General features: G+C 42.4%; 1 protein-coding gene across 1 annotated transcript in view; it reads left to right on the top strand.

The window, feature by feature from the left end:
• The window catches only part of LOC142777464 (disco-interacting protein 2 homolog C-like), a gene marked incomplete at its 5' end in the record, with an annotated part of 45,183 nt that extends 34,565 nt beyond the window's left edge, over positions 1-10,618 (top strand). The window contains 2 exon segments of the mRNA XM_075881898.1: positions 1,643-1,802; positions 7,310-10,618. Of these exon segments, the coding sequence (XP_075738013.1) occupies positions 1,643-1,802; positions 7,310-7,562 (413 nt within the window).
• Between the last annotated feature and the right edge of the window lie 5,577 nt (positions 10,619-16,195).

Raw genomic sequence — 16,195 nt, 5'->3', positions numbered from 1 at the left:
TGACTAAGCGACGTAGACAGCTCCGTCAGAGCAATGCTCTCGACAGCGTAAGACTCATGACTAGGCTACGTAGACATCTGTTTCGACTCACCCATCTGTGGTTCATATACTTTTACACACCGATGTGCCTATAATGTTAGTTATTGAATAGGGTAGTATGAAAACAAATAGCTGACTATCAGTGTCATACTCTGTTTACAGAAGGAATATGCTTATCCAAAGAAGATCTATACAGGCGATCTCTCATTGGTTACCAATTATGATATGTACATAAGTTGTGTGTGTGCACACTATTAATTCTTGAAAGAGCATTATTGATTCACATACTCAGCATCTCATTACATCATTACTCGTACATATAGTGGCATCATTTGCACTACTTGTCTTATGTACCTTTTATCCCAAGGCAAGTGCTGTGCCAAACAAGCTTCAGGCATCTCCACTCAGCAACTGCTAAGGGAGTACTGACACAAAATTTCACAGGCAAGATAGTCTGTGGGATTAATCTGTGGTGAACATGCATATTTCAGCTGTAAAATATCAACAACAAGTATAGCTTGGAAGGTATTTTACATTAATTCTAAAATATGTGTGCGCGATCGAGCGTCGCTGTATTGATATCCTCAAAAGTGACTCTTTGGGGACCCCTTTACTTCGCTCATGTCGCCACGCTGCAGTCAATACAAGTTATGATAACCTCATAGCCGCCATTTTTCTTTTGCCCCATTTGTCCCTGCAGACTTTGCGGCAGCTGCTCTCAAGTCTGTGGCCACAGCACACGTGTTGAATGTTTTGTGTTTGATGACACTGCACTGCCGTCTTCTATTTGAAAGGACTTCTTTACGAAGACAATGCGGAAGTGCGTCATAATTTTGTGTGCTGATGTGGTCAAGGGTTGCACACGCTAAATGGTGATAGTTTTACTGTGTGGCTTGTCGTTTTTCTTGCTCTCTTTAAACTGAAACTGAAACTGGTCTGTAATGAAGAGCCGGTAATTATCTGTCGTGCACTGCAGCAAACTATGTGCCTTATTATGACTCACAGGTCCTCAGCAACACATCGGACATGGAAAAAAAAGAACAAAACACGAGGCCAAATATTTTGTGTCAGTACCCGTTAAAGCGGTGACCCGCATGCGAGAGCACAGTGCTTGCCATGCAGTGACATAATTCATTGATAGGCTGAAAGCATTAAGTGAAAAAGTATGGGTTGCTAAGTTGAGCAAATATAGCTAATTGAGTGGTTTCTAAATAACCAATGTAAAACAACAAATTATTTGAACAGGGAATGTTACCGGAGCCACCATTTCAAAAAGAGTGCTTGTCTTCGACCAGTCAGCGTGCCCCGCTATCAAAACAAAGCCTCCTGTCAAAACATTGGCTCGAGCAACTTTTCCTGTTCAACAAATTCTCATCACTTTAAACATCTGTCTTCCGTCAAACTTCTGTCTTGGTTTAGTGTAAAACATACATATTATGTGTGTTCACATTCTTCACATTTCTCTGAGTAGTGCAGGAAAAAGAATTCAAAAACTAGTGTCACCTGCAAAGTGCACATTCGGTTTTCAACCTCATATTGTGAACTGCTAAATTTGAAGCAATGCCTGAGAGAAGCTTGGTTCTCATTTTTGTATGCTTTACAGATGAGACAGAGGCTGCATCAAATGGAGATGGCCCAGAGCTGCATGATGCAGTTTTCGTTGTTGGTGCCCTGGACGAGACTATGATGCTTCGGGGAATGCGGTACCACCCCATTGATGTTGAAAACAGTGTGCTCCGCTGCCACAAGAAGATCTCCGAATGGTCAGTTATGATTTGTGCCTGCTTATTACTCAAGAGACAGTGGGATTGGGCGTGTTGGTATAACATTATAAAGGGGAATCGTATAAGAATGACGCTCTTACAGTTTTAGACCTGATGCGAAATGGTTTAAAACATTTTGAGCTTACTCATGAACTTTCTGAGAACTGTGAAATCAGGTTCCTTGACTTTAAGCTTTTCCTGAATAATGGACGCACTTGCTGGATGTATCAACCGCGTGGAAATAAGCTTGTTTTGCCATTTCATTTCGCGCATTCTAAGTTAGTTAAGCGAGGTATTGCAAAATCTTGCTTCATGAATGCCTTGCGAAAATCATGTGTGCACAAGATTACAGAAAGCTTTGTTGAGCAATCTTCAAGGCTGACGTCGGCTGGTTACCCCGACCACGTGCAAGTTTCCGTTGCTGAAGGCCTGCTGCGTGAACTTAAGGCCAAAGGAACAGATAAGGCAGTCCCACCTGTCACAGCTAGACAGGCTTTCACCGTGGTTCCATATATGCACAAGATAGCGCACAATCTTAAGAAAGTGGCACAGCGAGTTAATGTGAAGGTGGTCTTTACGACCCCTCAAAAATTGAGTCGCCTGTGCAAGCTGTCCGTTCCTCCGTCCAGACCTACCCTCGGTTGCACTACAAAACATGCAAAAAAATTCAGAGATTGCATCTGTAATGTAGTGTATCAGCTGCTATTATCGTGTGGAAGGTATTACGTCGGTCAAACAGGTCGTTGTATAAATGAGAGGCTGAGGGAACATATGTACAATGTGGATCACTATAAACAAGGATGGCTGTCCGTTCACTGCAGCACGTGTGGCTGCCAACCAATATTTTCAGAGTGTTCTGTTGTTGCTAGATGCAGGGATCGTACCACACGCGAGATCATAGAGGCAGAAAAGATTTGCTCATTGAAAGATGCTTGTGTTAGCACCCCTTCTGTCGCGCTCACCGATAAGGAAAAGTCGTTTCTTTGCTTGTCAATGTGATGTACTTATGCATTGTCATTGTGTTTCGCGCATGACTAGTGCGACTGGTAACTGTATAAAAGCGATCTTCACAAGAAATAAATTGTTGGCAGTTCAGCACTCTGTCTCGTCTCTTCTCCTGTCTCCTCCTGCCCTGTAGTTTGCGCTGGTAAGCACCCTTTATACTGCTTATTACTGGTCGAGGTGTGACGGGCATTGTATAAATGCTCTTGTGACCAGCAACGCTTTTTGAACTCTGTAACAAATATATGACAGCTCAGATATACGAGGTGTTAAAGAACTCCTGACACCAAATTTGGAAACTCGAGATTCTTGTCCTGTTAGAGTCCTTCATGCATGCGGGGGCATCTCTAACCGATTATTAGTGAAGAGTGTTGCCTATAAAATACGTATTTTCATTTGGATTTAAAGTAAGGGTGAGTGCTCACCCAACTATTCAGGTCGAATTGACATTTTCTGTTGTTTGACGTAGACAGGGGCCCCTGCATGATGTTGCAGAGGTTGAGCAAGTATTGACAGCGTCTGAGAACTTTTGCACAGCGTACACAATACTTTGGCTGGCTCATGGCAAGGACTGTTGTTTGTCACCCCTCTCGCTCTGTTATCGGTCTGCTCTCAAGGTGGTTTTGGCTGCTTACTTCAGGCATGTTTTTTCTTTTTTTCTTTGAGGGGGACAAGCTGAAAGCACCCACATCATTTTATTTTTCACTGCCTGGGGGGTGCCCTATTTGAAAACTGCCCATTCAGCGTCATCGAAGCTTTGAGCGCACGTATTCTCAGGCGCTGCGCCACTGTGGAGTGCTAGTTTCTCATGGTATTTAAGTCGTTGTTTCAAACTAACGCAAGATAATTCTGAATTCATGATGCTAGTATTAATTATATAATGTTTTGGAGCATTTGTGGTTCAATATTTCAGCATTTCCATATGCAAAGCTACAAATTAATTGAAAAAAGAGTCACAAACAAAAGTGTCGGTCATTTTTTTTTAATCCGGCAGATCTTGCACCTTGAGCAAATAGGTGTCATTCGAAGCAGTCAGCGACTCATTTTTTATGTGGAATTTTTCGGCTTTTGATTCAAGTGTTTTGGCTTTGAGTCGAGGTAGATTGATTGGCATGTTTCTGTAAGTGTAGTGTTTGTGTGCACATTGTTGCTTTAGCAAGAACGTTGAGTACACTGGCGTATAAAGAGCCACCTACGACCCGATGTAACATGAGCACTCACATAGAGAATAGACGTCAGTATTACCGAAACAATGTGCAGTTTACGGTTGCGATGATGGGAAGATCGTACGTAATTATGGATTATAAGGGTATTTGCTTGGGCTAGGTGGTAGCTATTCATTGTTACCTTATTGCCCACCAGCCAACCGAATACCCCATAATTGCTCATTGTTACCTTATTGCCTACTGCTTAAAAATTAGTGTGCAATAAGGTAACAATGAGCAATTATGGGGTATTCGGTTGGCCATTCTGTTCTTCTGGCTCGAAGTTGCCAGATGCTGACGCAGTTGTAATCAGCATGCGAGAGGCAGCGTGTCAAGCAAATACCTTGGCAATCTCAAAGCAGCACACTTGTAGCACCACTGTGCAGCCAATTCGGGAAGCCGCCAGGTGAACATTCCTGCGCTGCATCGGCATAATGCAGTGATCAGTTAAGTGGCCACCTCCGGCCTATTTGACACAATAACAGCGTTCTGAGATTGGCATATGTTTGGCAACCATCGTAGTCATCTAAGCTGCTGTAACAACAACATTGATGTTTCCTTCACCTTCACTAGCCGCCTCCTTTTTGACATGGCGCATTTGTGGCTTCGTAGATGTGAATCGCAACACACATGCTCAAAAACGCCACGAACAACACATGTGCACAAAGTATTATACGTCCGGTGATATTTCATTCTGAAATGCACACTCACACTGTCACCTGCTGGCAACCACGGGACTGCTGGCTTGTGTCACGTGATCCGTGCTCCTTGCAAGATTGCGCCATGCTCTCATTTTGAAGCCAGAGCGATTGGGAGCGCTCCAAAAAAAAACCAACCAAAGGTAGTTTGAGCACCTGAATTCTACCAACCAAACGCGCGACCACTTGTCAGAGCGCTCATAAATGTACAATCATATACGCCATTTGGTTAACGCTGGTGTTGCGGAAATATAGCTAGCTGAATCTTAGGAATATAAATGTATTGTTTATTAGACTGCTCTGAAAATGAAGCCAACACTGGAACCACAATTGAAGTTTGCCCTACTTGATACCTGTATTATAAGAGTACAGGTCTTGCGGTTGTCTCCTTGTTATAATATTAGATAGCCAGCACTGCAATCACAATTGAAATTGCACCAACACTATGCTGCCATGGTGCATTCTTTTTTTAAAGCAGTTTCAAGACCTGGCATGGATTTGTGGCAGCACACGACTGCCACGCAGAATGCTTGGCTTCGATTCCTGCTGGGATACTGACTTTTTATTGTCCATTCATCCGGTCAACATAGTGGATGACATTTTTTTGTAACACTCTCACATTTAAAGTACTTAGATATGTTCCTGCCATTCCTTTGTAAACTGGCAATCACATATGGTGCGTACCACATCATACATGGCCCCCATAGTATATGAGTATGTGCCACACATGTCTGAAAGAAAGGGTTCGATGGAGTAAGTGACAGGGTTTTCAAGTTATTCATGTCATGACCAGGTAGTCGTATTCATCAAACCTTCTTGACCTCCCATGCCAGTTATAGTCTACACCAAGTTAAGGAGACCATTTTGAGAGCACCCAGACGTAGGCAGCTATACAGACAAACGGATAGATAGATAGATAGCAATGCTCAAAGTGCCTTTGGTTCACAAAGAAATGCTTCACATTTATAAAGACAAAACGTAGGCACTGTGCATCTCGAATTGGCGCAGTATTATTCTGAGCCATAATGAGAACGTCATAATATTTATTAAGTCGACCAAGCAAAGAAATTAAAAAAGGTTTGTTCTGTGATCTGTGCCTGAAATGATCTGTGCCTGAAGGCACTAAAAGCGCCGTGCATTAGAGGAAAGTCAAGAGTTTTTTTTTTTTTTACCCGTTCCCTCTTTTTTTTTTTTTTGTAAGTGCATTTTAAGAAAGGTAGGAAAAACATTTTCATAGAATAAAATGCATATTTTTTCTGAGCAAGCACTGCAACTTATTGCATTGACCGATTTCTTGCCAGAGTTACTATTTAAAAAGTTAAAAAGGGCCTTCAATTTTTTTTCAAGTAACCTTGGAATGGATTCACTAAAGGAGTTTATTGCCTCAAGAATTCGCTGCCACAAAAATTTTTAGAACCCATCCAGTACGAGTGGAGTTAAAAAGATTTGTCGCATACTGCAGTAGCATTTTCTCTTTCTTCATCCTGATGAATGCGCTGGAAGCTAAGCAGAGAGGAATGGCACGAAAAAGAAAATACGTCATGCACGCCTCATGACCTTAAGCACTTTTCCTCTCTCTCTTTTTTTTCTTTCTTCGAATACGCGGCTTTTCAGGGCAAACGCGCATGCGCACGTGGACAAGTTGTGACCTCCCATGGCAGCCCCTGTAATGACTGAACGCGCCATATTCAAATCAGCCTATGGCTGATGCAACGGCTGTGATGAGTGATTTTTTAGCTTTTAACATTTGTAGTGGTGGGAAACCTGCACCTATTGCGCCATCCTGCGCCAATAGGGAATTACTGCGCCATACTGCTCCAAAAAGGGTCTTTTTTGTGCCACTGATGCGCGCGCCACAAGGTAGTTTTAGAACCGAAAGTAATGTTTACACCACACATCGTGAGCGGATATTACGTGATGGTCACAATGTTGTGTACGTGCAGAGCTGCGTCACGTACGGTCGCCCTGCTGCAAAAGCACATAATCGGCCGATAATTCATTCCAACTTCCATGCGATTGCAGTGGGTACATTTGCTGATAACCATTGGCAAAGAACGAAGCAATGTGGTGACTACCGAAACGCGCGCATACTAGCACGCCTTTCGACTTATTGCTGACAAAAAGCCTACGTGTGTGGCGTAGCACTGCTTTAAGCCTACTGCACACTTTTAATAGCCGACGACCTTTCATTTTCTTTTTTTTTTTTCACTTTTACTTCTTTTTTTGGCCATAGGTACGACTCGTAACTAAAAACTACAGATTATTTTCCCTATACTTTTCGTGGCTTCATTATCTATTGATTCTGTTGCGTTCACTTCAGTGCTTGTATCACTGAAAGCTTTTCACCACCAAAATGCACATGGCTGTGTCAAAACTCGGAAGTTGCTTTAAATTACTAGTTAGTTTAATTCATGTTCAAACTTGTCATATTCCTCTACAGTCTAGTGAATGGTTGGAACATACTCGCTGGAAAAAAAGCAAAGTGTATTTGAGTGAATGAAAAAACTGCTGTCATTCATCTAAAAGAAAATAATTAGTGCATGTAACTCATAGTACAGTGTATTTGTATGGTGCCAAGTGTGAGCATTTTGTGTTTGTGCAGTGCTGTGTTTACGTGGACCAACTTGCTGGTGGTGGTCGTGGAGCTAGATGGCAATGAGAGCGAGGCGCTGGACCTTGTGCCACTAGTGACATCAGTGGTACTAGAGGAGCACCAGCTTGTTGTGGGCGTAGTAGTCGTCGTAGATCCTGGTGTGGTGCCCATCAACTCTCGTGGTGAGAAGCAGCGCATGCACTTGCGTGACGGCTTCCTGGCCGACCAGCTGGACCCCATTTATGTGGCCTACAACATGTGAGCTCTCCTTTGGGTCTTGCCAGTCGTCCAGAACATGTCTGCTACTACAACACATTTGTCAACACCATCTGCAAAGCCTAATGTGTTGAGTAACGGTTTTCTAGTTTGTATAAGCCTCCGTCAGTGCTTCTACTTGTATGCTTACAGCATGAATGCAGGAAAGAAGGAATGAGCGAGACATCTGGTTTGACTGGCCTCTATATGTTAGCCTTTCTTCAAGTTGTTGTGTGTGGCAGTACCACAAAGAAAGGTGAACATTCTTTGGGGCATATGACAGTAAACTACACCACAGTGTTTGCAAGCTGGGGCATATGTGCTGTTCTCACTTGCTTTTAGGCAACCTGCTGTTTCTATGTTGTTGTTGGTACTTGTTCCTTTTACGTTATCACACAGAGGCAAACATTTCCCATTTATTTGTCTTCTCATCTATGCTGGTTGCACTCTAAATGCAAGGTGTCAAACTGTGGCATTCTTTGTGGTTTTTTGTTTTTCACATTCTCACAGCTTCTGTTCATTTTAGTTCTGCATTTCATATTCATAGGTTCACAAGAAGTGTGTGACATGAGTTCTGGCACAATATAAATTAGTTACAGCAGAGACAAACTGGTTGAAAGCTTTGGTGTTCTAGACTGTGTGTTCTAGACTTCTACTGTGACCCTTTGTTTTCTTAATAACTGGTAGATTGTTGAGGGAGAGCTTTTACCAATCAGTGTTTCATTCAGCTTTTAGATGAAGTGTCCCCCCCCCCCCCCCCCCTTGTACTAATACTACGACCACCACTACCATCTGTTCTTTTTTTTTTCCTCTTTAATGCAGACACACCTGGCAGTGTGCAGCACATAGTTCCAGAAGCTTGCATGCATGTGAGCATCATCGCATACCACTTAGTCACTTTTTTGCGATGAAATCTGTAGTGAGAACGACTAGAAACCTTTGTCACAATGTTTTGGAAATCGAGATATATATCCATATATATTATACATACATATATATATATATATATATATATAAGACATATATATAAGATAACCTTTGAAAAGTCATAAAATTGTGCTCATCTGTATAAAGTGGTTTTTCAGAAGACTGCCAAGTCAGGCCTGTTCGAGTAGTGGAAAGATGGGGCGTGCCTGGCATCATTTACCCACTGCTTTGTGTAATATCTTTTTGCTTGCTCTTGCCCGACCATATTTGTTATGGCATTTTGTATGCCTTCGAAGCAGAGCTCAGGGCTGGGCCATTCAATATAGATGTGTTGTTACGCACATGCAGTTCTTGCCAGGCAGTCTTCTGCCACCAGGGCATTTCAGCCAGCAAGTTGATTTATACACCTGCATTCTGTAAAGCGGCCACTGCCACAAGGGAGCGTGCATCCGACCGAGTGCTTTGCCTGTGGCAGCCTCAATAGACTCCCTTTCTTGCATTCCGTCAAAAGCTTCAAGCCATTTGGCTAGCTGGCAACTGCTTGCACTGTACGATGTGATGATGGTCAGGCATTTTGTCATCCTGTTTGTTCTTCTCTTGTTTTGTGTTTTTACCTGAATGTACAGATTTCTTGTGCAGATGTTTGAAGCAACTGTGAATTATCGTGACCGTGTTTGGCTGCAGAGAGAAACTGCATTGTTGCCATTGTTTATCATTATTCTCTGTATATTTATTGACTCTGTAGAGCCAGCAATGACCAAATGAGTAGCGTGTATTTTGTGAGGCATGGCATTGCTTTGTCATTTTACTTTGAATAAAGTTGTGCTTAAGAGTCGTGTTACTTGTTTTAGGTGTAAACATGATAAAAATTATGAACAAACAATGTGCTGCTTCTGGCAAAATTATTGCCTTCGCCTTTGAGTGATGTTTACTGGCCCAAGAATATACCTTGATACAAAAAGTATATTTGCTTAATGAAGGCAAGTGCTTTCTCAATTGAGTTAGCTGTGTTTTAGACTTCAATAAACTGCTTATGCTGCAATATTCACTGCTTTTAATGCTTTCATATGTCTTACCAAAAAGCAATTCACCAGTATTAGATCATGATTTTTTAACACCATATCAGCTTGTACATAGTATAAATGGTTGGCACTGATTAAGCTACACTTGTCTAATACTGTCTAATGTAAAAAGACTGATCAGTTACACTAAGTTTTTACTGGCAAAAGAGATAGAAACTCTGGTTAAGTACTAGCAACATAGCTTTCACACGTAGTATACATTTAAAGTAATTGCTTTACATGTATGTAGTGACTCGCATCTTTATTTGCATACTGCCAGAGGCTCAACTTGAAGTGCAAGTTGCAATTTGCAATTGTTTTAGTGCAGCATACATATTATACATATATACATACACGCATAACATTCTTCTCCAACCGTATGAAAGTGCAAGGTCGTTTGTACATAAATTTATGGCTGGGTGCAAGTTGCATGAAATAAATTGTGCTTTTTTTTTCACACACTCCTAGGTTCTTGTATGTAATATTCTGTGATCTGCATACTGTTGTCACTTTGAAAACAAATGTGTGTGTATTACCCGTTGCACATACATTTGTTCATTTCCAATTATTAACCATAGCTTTACAAGTCCTTTATATATATATATATATATATATATATATATATATATATATATATATATATATATATATATATATATATATATATATAAAGACTCTAAGAACACATTTCTGTGCTATTCTTGTTGTAAAGGTACATTCTGAATTGAACTTCCAGTTTGTCAACCTTAACTTGAAAACATTCTCTGCAAGCTTTTCTTCCCCTCCACAAACGGAATGACTGTGTTACTCATAGCATATGTGCAAAGTTGTTCAGTGTTTTGGACAAGCTTGTGTACAGTGGAACTTGTGTAAAAGAACACACTAGTGTACTATCATTCCAAATAAGCTGTGGAGTGCTGCGAGTGTGGAGAAAGGACAAATTGTTGTTGCATGTTGTTCCGTTACAAAAGGTGTGAAATACATAACAAAAAAGGTCTTGAGCTCACTGTTTCGTGTCCCTTCATTTCTTTTTTTGGCCATCATAACACACATGGAATAAAACATATGAAAGCCATTCAGTTGTGTGTGTCATATTGTGAAAATGCTACATATCCATAGCCACAGTTGCACTAGGCCTGCTGAGCTGTACTTTGAGTTGAACCTTAACATGTTATTTTTTTTTCATACAATGGTGCTGATTGAATTTCTGCTGTTAAGTTGGTAAGTTTTCATTCTAAACTAATGGATAATTTATCTGCAGCCATTTTCATTAATTTCAAACATGAAACCAACCATTCCTAAAAACATATTGAAATTAGTCCATATGTAAAAGTTATTTCTCACATTAATTGAAACAAGTCTAGTTGATAAATTACATATTTTGTTTGTAATGGGACCGCTGTATAAAGGTGACATAAGGAAACCTGATTTGAGCCATTAAATTAGGATTGTGCGTCAGTGTAAATACCTTACCAAGCAAATTGAAGTTCCACAGTAGTTGCACAGGAAATTGTCAAGGCCTGCAATACTGCTTCTTCTATTGAAAGATAGCCTTGAAAAAAAACCAAACTGCTCTCGCTTGATTGAAAAATTTCAAATTTTTGGTTGGCCCACTGTGATGTTTAGGAACATTGGGCACTTTTGTTATTTTGCAGCGGCACAGAAAACAGACGGAGAGTCATTTTTTAACATTTATGCTATTAATAGGCTGAAAAGATTTTTAAAATTTGGTAGTGTTTGCCGTCTAAACATCCGTCACAGCGCACTAGGAAAAGAACAGGTGGTAGTACCGTGATCTCGCTGCTTTCAAGCAGTGGTGACGGTGTCTAAAAGATGCCTGGGACCAGTGCGGCCTTAACTTCCACCTCAAACGTCTCGATCACCACTGAGGTGTGGCTTCCACATGCGGGTTCCATCCAGCACAGCATCGTCTGCACTGTGCTGGAATGCTGCTCGGCACAGCTGCGGTTTGGCAGCTCAACCACAGCGGTTACTCGCCTTGGCCAGGGCACCGCCAGGCGCATAGCTCAGGTGCAGAAGCTCATGGGCGAGCAGCCCACGTCTAAGCCCGGCACGTAGCCCGCTACAGCTCGGCACCACTCGGCGATCCTTGATTCAGCCAGTGGCTCCAACCCTGGCACCTGGATCCTCAGAACCTTGGCCACCCTGGACCTTGCCCGGCAGAATTCCTAGCTCGTCCTGTAACCCGAGATTGCACTGCGCCTGGGCTGAACACTGCGAGTGCACCACGTTCTATGGTGCCACCGTGCTCTTCTTTCTCATCCGTCTGTACTCGGTGGTTCACGGCGACGTTTTCGTGCTATTTACGTGTGACACCAACTGTCTACAATGTCTGGAAAAGTGCCCCTATACAAACTGCATCTTTCAGTTCTGTGAATTCATGCTTTTTGCTCATCTGTACTGGAAATAGCTGCCTGTTGTTGCTTCTAGCTGAACATTTGCACTCATATATTTTTAAAACAGTGAAAAAATAAGACCAATCGCCTTCCTGCATTTTTCACTGCATTCAAAACCTAGTGCAGAAAAAGAAAAAAAGTGCACAGCTGTCTGATTTTCCTAATGTGTCGCACTGAGTCATACCTGTACTTGTATCTCAAAAAATGAAATTCTGGGGTCTCCTTGAGTTTGAATTATGGAGTCTGCTGTGAAGGAGAGAGCCAGCTCCTCTCTCATCTTGCACGTGTCCATCATGCTAGTACTGTAAAAGCTAGTTTCCAGTCATCCTCCAAGATCCACCCTTTGCCTTGTGCATGTGTTGCGACATGCTTTATTGGTGAATTTACTACAATTCAAAAACCTAATAAAACCACTAACCTTGTTTTGTGTAGTTCTCTAGTGCATTCCCTGTGAAGGCTTCCTCTTATGGGGGACAGAAACATTTACTTTTTTTTTTCAAGTTGGAAAAACAAATACTCATCATCACAAAAACTGATGACACATCTCTGAGCACACTCATGCTGAGACTTGAACACTAAGCATTTTATGCACCCCTGCATTTAATATCTCACGTTTAGAGCCACGCTTCAAAAGTTGGCAAATCACTTAATCTTTTAAATAAGCTCGGTGCAAAAATTATTCAGTAGCTCCACCAGACAATGAGTAACATTTGACTGGGTTCATTCAGCACAGTACTCTTTATTTCCTTTTTAAATGAAAAGGTTTACCCTATTTGCATAAAGGTAAAAAACATGCAAGATGTGGCAGAGGAAGGTGAGCAAGGTGAGCGTCTTGGTTTTGATTCATCATACTCTGGCTAACTGTGCAACCCCTCAGTGCACTCTAAACTAGAGGTTAGCGACCTCACTCACGAGTCTCGGATCAAGCCATGAGTTGGACGGAGCCTGAGCAATTGTAATAGTATTATGGTGAGTGAGTTTGAGCGAGTCTAATCAATGAAAATTTTTATGGGTGCGAGTCCGAATGAGTCCAGCCCATGAGCTCCGCCGTGGTGGTCTAGTGGCTAAGGTACTAGTCTGCTGACCCGCAGGTCACGGCATTGAATCCCGGTGGTGGTGGCTGCATTCTCGATGGAGGCGAAAATGCTTTAGGCTCGTGTGCTCAAATTTGGGTGCACGTTCAAAGAAGCCCAGGTGGTCAAAATTTCTGGAGCCCTCCACAACAGCATATCTCATTATCATATGGTGGTTTTGGACGTTAAACCCTACATATCAATCAATCGAGTCCGTCCCAGAAAAATTTTGGGGAGTCCTACCCCCGTATTTACAAACGCTCCTCCAGTTGACTTTCACCCTTCACTTGACAGAGTTGAGCACTGCGCCACCACTCGGCTGAAAATGACACTGCGCTACTGAAGAATCGCAGCAGACTATAGCTGATATGCAGTGACTTGCCATGCCTAAAGATGGCGCTCTTATCGGCTTTCTCATGTGAAGGTGAAGTGTTGAGTGAAGGGATGTGCTAGAATGCGGGGGCTAGTCCAAGTGATTCCAAAGCGAGTCTGAGGGAGTTGCACTTTTTTTTTTGCCGACCTATCGTTCTATCTACGTATGTTCACCATTACTATTAGCCTTATCTGAATTCACTTATATACTTGCATCTACTCACACGAATTCCAAAGCAGTATAGTTCATACAACATTTTAAAATTTATTGGTGCCTTGACCTCCCTGCCACCAACTCTTCCAGGGAAGCTCTTGACATAAGTGTATCTTATGCTGGCATATTTTACAGCGAAAGCTGTTATGAGATGACAACTCAGGACACGCGCAGTTGTCTGCCGCCACCGGTGTCCATAACCACATCGCACGAAGTTAGAACAAAAACCTAGCACCAATGACACGGTGGGGCTCGAACCCGGGTCTGCTGTGTGCCAGCCCAGTATTCTACCATTGAGCTACACCGGTGCTTGTGACTTGTTAGCAAACTTGCTTTAGGCAGGCTTGATGTGGGGAAAGCAATCGCGTTAAGAAGATTTATAAAGTGCTTTAAAAAAGTGAAAGAACAACCAGTCATCACACAACGCAAATAGCGCAATGAGTGGGTCGTCCAATGCTCCAACCCACTACAGAAGCTTCTTCCTGTTCCCTTATTAACTGTGGCGCATACCCGCTTCAGCCATATTTCCTCATCATCAGTAGCCACTGCATGAACAATTGGCACAAAATTCCTTGCAAGTGTTTAGCGGATACCATGCTTCTCAGAAGAATGGCGAAAGATAGCATTGCGAATGCCAGCCTGCTACCCAAAAAATTTATTATTAATGCCCTAGTGGGTATTAGCAACTGTGCTTGCAGTAGTACCCCATGGGTGTTTTGAAAAGGCTCTGAAAGGCTGCTCTTCTAGCTTTCGCTTTGACTGTGCTGTGCCTTCCATGCAGACCTGGCATTTTTCAAGAAAGATGACCTTACTGATTTGAAACCCCTCATAACTCGTACTCGCCGGTACTATATCAAAAGGTGCCTAGAAGAGCACCGATTACGTGCGATATTGGGGTGAAAGAACATAGACACTATGGTCAGAAGGATAATTCTAGGCTAACTGACTCGTAAGCCGACCAGACTCGCTAAGATTCAGCTTAGGCTGCCAGTCTGAGTGAGTTCGGCTCGGGAAAATTTTTTCCAGTGCGCGAGAGCTAGTCGCAGAATATATTTCAAGAGTGAGTCTGAGTCAACTCCACAACTTTTGCCGACCTATGTTCAAAACGCTAGGAGTGAAGAAGCAGCTTGTCTTCAAGCTTCAACAGTGTAGCCTACACATATGGGGGAAAGCAAGGGCAATTAGTGCAATGTCCATTACCTTAAAATTTTAGATGGATACAAAAATATAGTAAAAATTTGACTAATTGCTTCTGACGACCAAAGTGTCATCTAGCGAAGCTTGTTTTGTGTTATATAAATGGCACCACTTTTAATTTATTTTTACCTCTTGCTTTATTTTAAATAATTCCGACAAAAATATTTTATCTGTCTTATTGCCTTAGTGGACAGCCATCAGTCACAGAGCAAGAGCAATCAAGTGAGAGATCACCGTCTACAAGAACAAAATGCTATGGTTTGTTCTTGCGCTTTCTACTTAAAACCAATCAGCCTAATTTTCGTTGACAACCCTCTAATTTTGCTATTGAGGCTTAATTCTCTGACAGCTCAACAAATTCATAATTGTTTAAATTATTTTTAATCTGCTCACTGCTTAGCTCAAAACACACCATGCACAGTACCAAAATCACGATATGATTCAAGGCAAACTGTAGTGGAGAGCTCCGGAAATTTCGACCATCTGATGTTTTTTAACGTGCACTGAAATCGCACGCCAGTATACAAGCGTCCTGCATTTCGCCTTCATCATAATGCTACCACCACAGAGAGATCGAATGTGCACCCTTCAGGTCGGCATCCACCTGTCGTGGGGCTTTGTGGTACTGTAAGGCATACGCTTGCACTACCGTCATGCACGTAGTGCATGACAGTAGCTTCATAAAGGCACAGCCTGTTCCCCTGCATTTCCAAGTTGACAGCTTTCGGCGACTGATGTTCCATATCAAGTCTAAATCAATAACACTGCCTGCACATTCATATGTTCTGTGTGAGAGAGAAAGCATGCAAAGGCAGCGAATGATGATTGCTCAAGAGTAAAGTGACCAGACATCCTAATTCAGGTGGGACATGCCCCAATTTCGGGGCTGGGATCCCGCTCAGGCTGTTTGCGGGACGGCGTTTGTCCCTCTTTAAGCTGAAAGCCAGCTCACAGTCATATTCAACTAGCCCGGGCACTATACATGGCTATAATTGGCCTTTTGTTTCTTTCTTCCTCTATCTTTCTTACTGTATTTTTTCCGTTTTCCTCACCCATGGCAACGCAATCATGTGGTTCCCACATATGTGCTTGTTCAAGTACCCACCCTGCCTGGATAGCCGAGTGGTTACGATGCCCCCCTTCAAACCATGGCGGGTTCGAATATCACCTTGAAATTTTATTCCATTTCATATCATTCCGCTCCATCTTCCTCCTCACTGCTTTGCCAAGCAGAGCTTTAGCTTAACGCCTCTTTCCTAAGTCCTCGCCTCAGTATTCTTTGTTTCACTTGATTTTACTCTCTTGCACTACAAGCTCCAGCCTCCCCCAATGCTCTCCTTTGCCCTGCTCTTTCCCTCGCTTTTCTTTGCACCTGCTGT

Source organism: Rhipicephalus microplus, chromosome X (assembly GCF_043290135.1).
Source record: "Rhipicephalus microplus isolate Deutch F79 chromosome X, USDA_Rmic, whole genome shotgun sequence".
Classification (NCBI taxonomy): Eukaryota; Metazoa; Arthropoda; class Arachnida; order Ixodida; family Ixodidae; genus Rhipicephalus; species Rhipicephalus microplus.
The sequence above is the reverse complement of the archived record's forward strand: the minus strand, read 5'-3'. Positions and strand labels throughout refer to the sequence as shown.